The sequence below is a fragment of the Vulpes vulpes genome, chromosome X, assembly GCF_048418805.1.
Source record: "Vulpes vulpes isolate BD-2025 chromosome X, VulVul3, whole genome shotgun sequence".
Lineage (NCBI taxonomy): Eukaryota > Metazoa > Chordata > Mammalia > Carnivora > Canidae > Vulpes > Vulpes vulpes.
The window spans coordinates 38,686,345-38,689,280 of record NC_132796.1 but is presented as its reverse complement, the minus strand read 5'-3'; the positions used below and the strand labels follow the sequence as shown (position 1 = coordinate 38,689,280).

Below are 2,936 nucleotides of genomic sequence, written 5' to 3'. Positions count from 1 at the left end.
GGCAGGGCCCAGGATACATGTCCATCGGAGGTGGGCACCACCTTCAGCCCCCCCACCGCCACCCCATCCCCCTCCTCTCTGGCCAGGCTGGGCAGCCATGACCCGCCGCTCAGATAAGTCACCGTTACATTTAATGAATTTTATTCTTTAAAGATAAAACTCACAAGCTAAAAAGTCCAACTGTCCCCCTTTTCTTTTCTTGCTTGCCCTTCCAAAAGGCACCTAGTTTTCTTTACCAACAAAAGTTTAACGTTAGAGCCCGGTGTTGGTGTAGGATCTTCAGCGGATGTCAGGCGCTGTTCACATCGGCATCATCAAGCGGATCTCTTTCTCGTAGATGTCGGGGATCACGCCTACTGGGGAGTTGATCATGTGTACGGTGTTCTTGCTGAACAGCTTGAACTCGTAATGGATGAGTTGTTCCCAAAAGCCGTTGTTGGGCCTGATGATGGGGCGGCACGACTTGGTCCACGCGTGGGCGTCCAGCAGCGACATGGCGTGGTACTTCATGAGGTAGGCCAGGCAGAGCGCGGCCGAGCGGCTCACCCCAGCCGCGCAGTGCAGCAGCGTGCGGCCCTGCTTCATCTCCACGCTGTGGATGTGATCAGCAATCGGGTCGAAGAAGTCGTAGAGTCGTGAGCTTGGAGCATCAGCCACGGGCACCTGCACATATTGGATGTCTTCATAAAAGGTGTTGACCACTTCCACGGAGACGTTGATGACCGTGGTGATGTGGTTGCTGGACAGCATGAGTTTGTTGTTCGCCGCTACACCGTTGCTGATGTACAGGCTGCTGGTTATCTGGGAGAGGCCATGGATCGACGGCTGCCGGACAGCCTGAGCCGGGAGGAGACACGGAGGTGTTGTCATCAAGGTGGTGGCCAGCGGTCTTTTTCTCCAGAACGGTTCAGGGCACCGCTCTCGCGGGCGAGTTGTGAAGGTGGCAGCTCTGTGAAGTCTCAAGCAAGGGTCTGGGGTACAGAAGACCAGTCACTGGCCACCACCCCCTCCCCGCCCCCAGGCGTCACAATCCCCCTATTGCCCAGCCCACTTGGTTTCCATGCAGGGGCAACTTGCCACAGGGAGGATTTGGCCACCAAGCCAGGTCTTCAGAGAAACCCCAGATCTCCTTTTATCTCTCTTCACAGTCGTTCATTTTCTAAGCCCTAATTCTTATCTGCTCGACATTTTAAAATATTTCATTACAAGATATCTAGTGTGTGCTTCAATTGTTGGATCACACTGATCACAGTATCTATGCACGCTTCTATTTGATTAGGGAGGAACCGGGCGCGGGCTTTTTCTACAAAGTAGCAATATCGTATTTCAAGCTGGGGAACAGCATTTGGCTCAGACCATATGTTAATCTCTACACAACTGAAGTGAGATATGGGTTTGGCTGGGTTTGGTGGGCTGTCCAGATACTTCTTTTTATTTTTTTAAGATTTTATTTATTTATTCATGAAAGAGAGAGACATCGGGAGAGACACAGGCAGAGGGAGAAGCAACCTCTAGGCAGGGAGCCCCACATAGGACTCGATCCCAGGACCCCGGAACATGCCCTGAGCCAAAGGCAGGCTCTCAACCACTGAGCCACCCAGGTGTCCCTGTCCAGATATTTCTTTGTCAATTGTAGCCATAGAATTATGCTACTGCTTGCAAAACACATCAGAACTGGTTATAAGAATATTGCTAACTCATAAATAGCCCTTGAACTCTCATGAAGTTGGCCTGGGGTGGGCAGTTTGGACTAATTTAGCTGTGTCACCATCCATTTGTGCACATGGCCCAAATGATTTGTCATCTGATTCTACTTCAATACCTGGGAGACAACAGCTCAAATTATCTTGTCTAATTTCTTCAAAAAGAATGTCCACATACTTTTGTAAACTGCAAGTTATTTTAACGGCCACTGTCTCTTCCCGGTAATGTTAAAAATTCTGGAACAATTCAATGCTACCTCATAATTGGGCCAAAAATAGATATTTAAAATGCTACCTGAGATTTGCATTTCCTCTCAGCTAAGATTTTTGTGGTGTGCTGTGACTATGGCAAGGACAAAATAGATGCCAGCCTGTTTATGAATGGTCAAGGGAATGATAACCTCAAAAGACAACACATTTTTCTTTTTCTTGATTGTCATCATCAGATTATTTTGCATTAATTAAATTGTCAGTCCCCACAAATCTATCTGGAAGAAAACAGAACACAAACATTAAATATGAACGCTTCAACGGGCTAAAATTATTGAAAAGGGTTTAGCCTAACATTTAAGATATGGCCTCATGAGGAACTTTGTAAATCTATGGAATGAATGATGTGGAACCCCTGAAAGAGTATTAGAATCTAGTTAGGCTTCTCAAACTTACTTTTTAAAAAGATTTTATTATGTATTTGAGAGAGAGAGAGAGAGAGCATGAGCAAGGTGAAGGGCAGAGGGAGAAGCAGACTCCCCACTCAGCAGGAATTCCAGGACCGCAGGATCATGACCTGAGCCAAAGGCAGCCACTTAACTGACTGAGCCACCCAGGCACCCCAGCTTCTTAAACTTCGAAAATGTAGTCAAATTAACCAAAATAATGTCATACACTATTCTTAAGGACAAGCATGATTCATATTAAATAGATGCATTTATTTATTCTTTCAACCAATATTCTGTGATGCCCTTTTTTTCTGAGGGATGCCCTTTTTTCTGAGGGATGTCTTAAAACTCCATAATGGGGCCTTTCCTAGGTGGATGAGGAATTGATGTTTTCTCCTCCTGATTTTGGAAACAGGTGACTTTCAGACTCCCACTTGTCTCTACTTTTCCTTATGTTTTTAAAAAAGAATTTATTTTTAGGTAATCTTTACAGCCAACATGGAGCTCGAACATATGACCCCAAGATGAAGAGTCCCATGTTCCCCCAACTGAGCCAGCCAGATGCCCCAACTTT

General features: G+C 46.3%; 1 protein-coding gene across 1 annotated transcript; it reads right to left on the bottom strand.

Moving 5' to 3' along the window:
• Nucleotides 1-300: 300 nt before the first annotated feature.
• Nucleotides 301-870, bottom strand: LOC112929961 (dual specificity protein phosphatase 18). The gene has a single exon (XM_026012195.1). It carries the CDS (start codon nt 868-870, stop codon nt 301-303), a length of 570 nt encoding a protein of 189 aa, XP_025867980.1.
• Nucleotides 871-2,936: the final 2,066 nt, after the last annotated feature.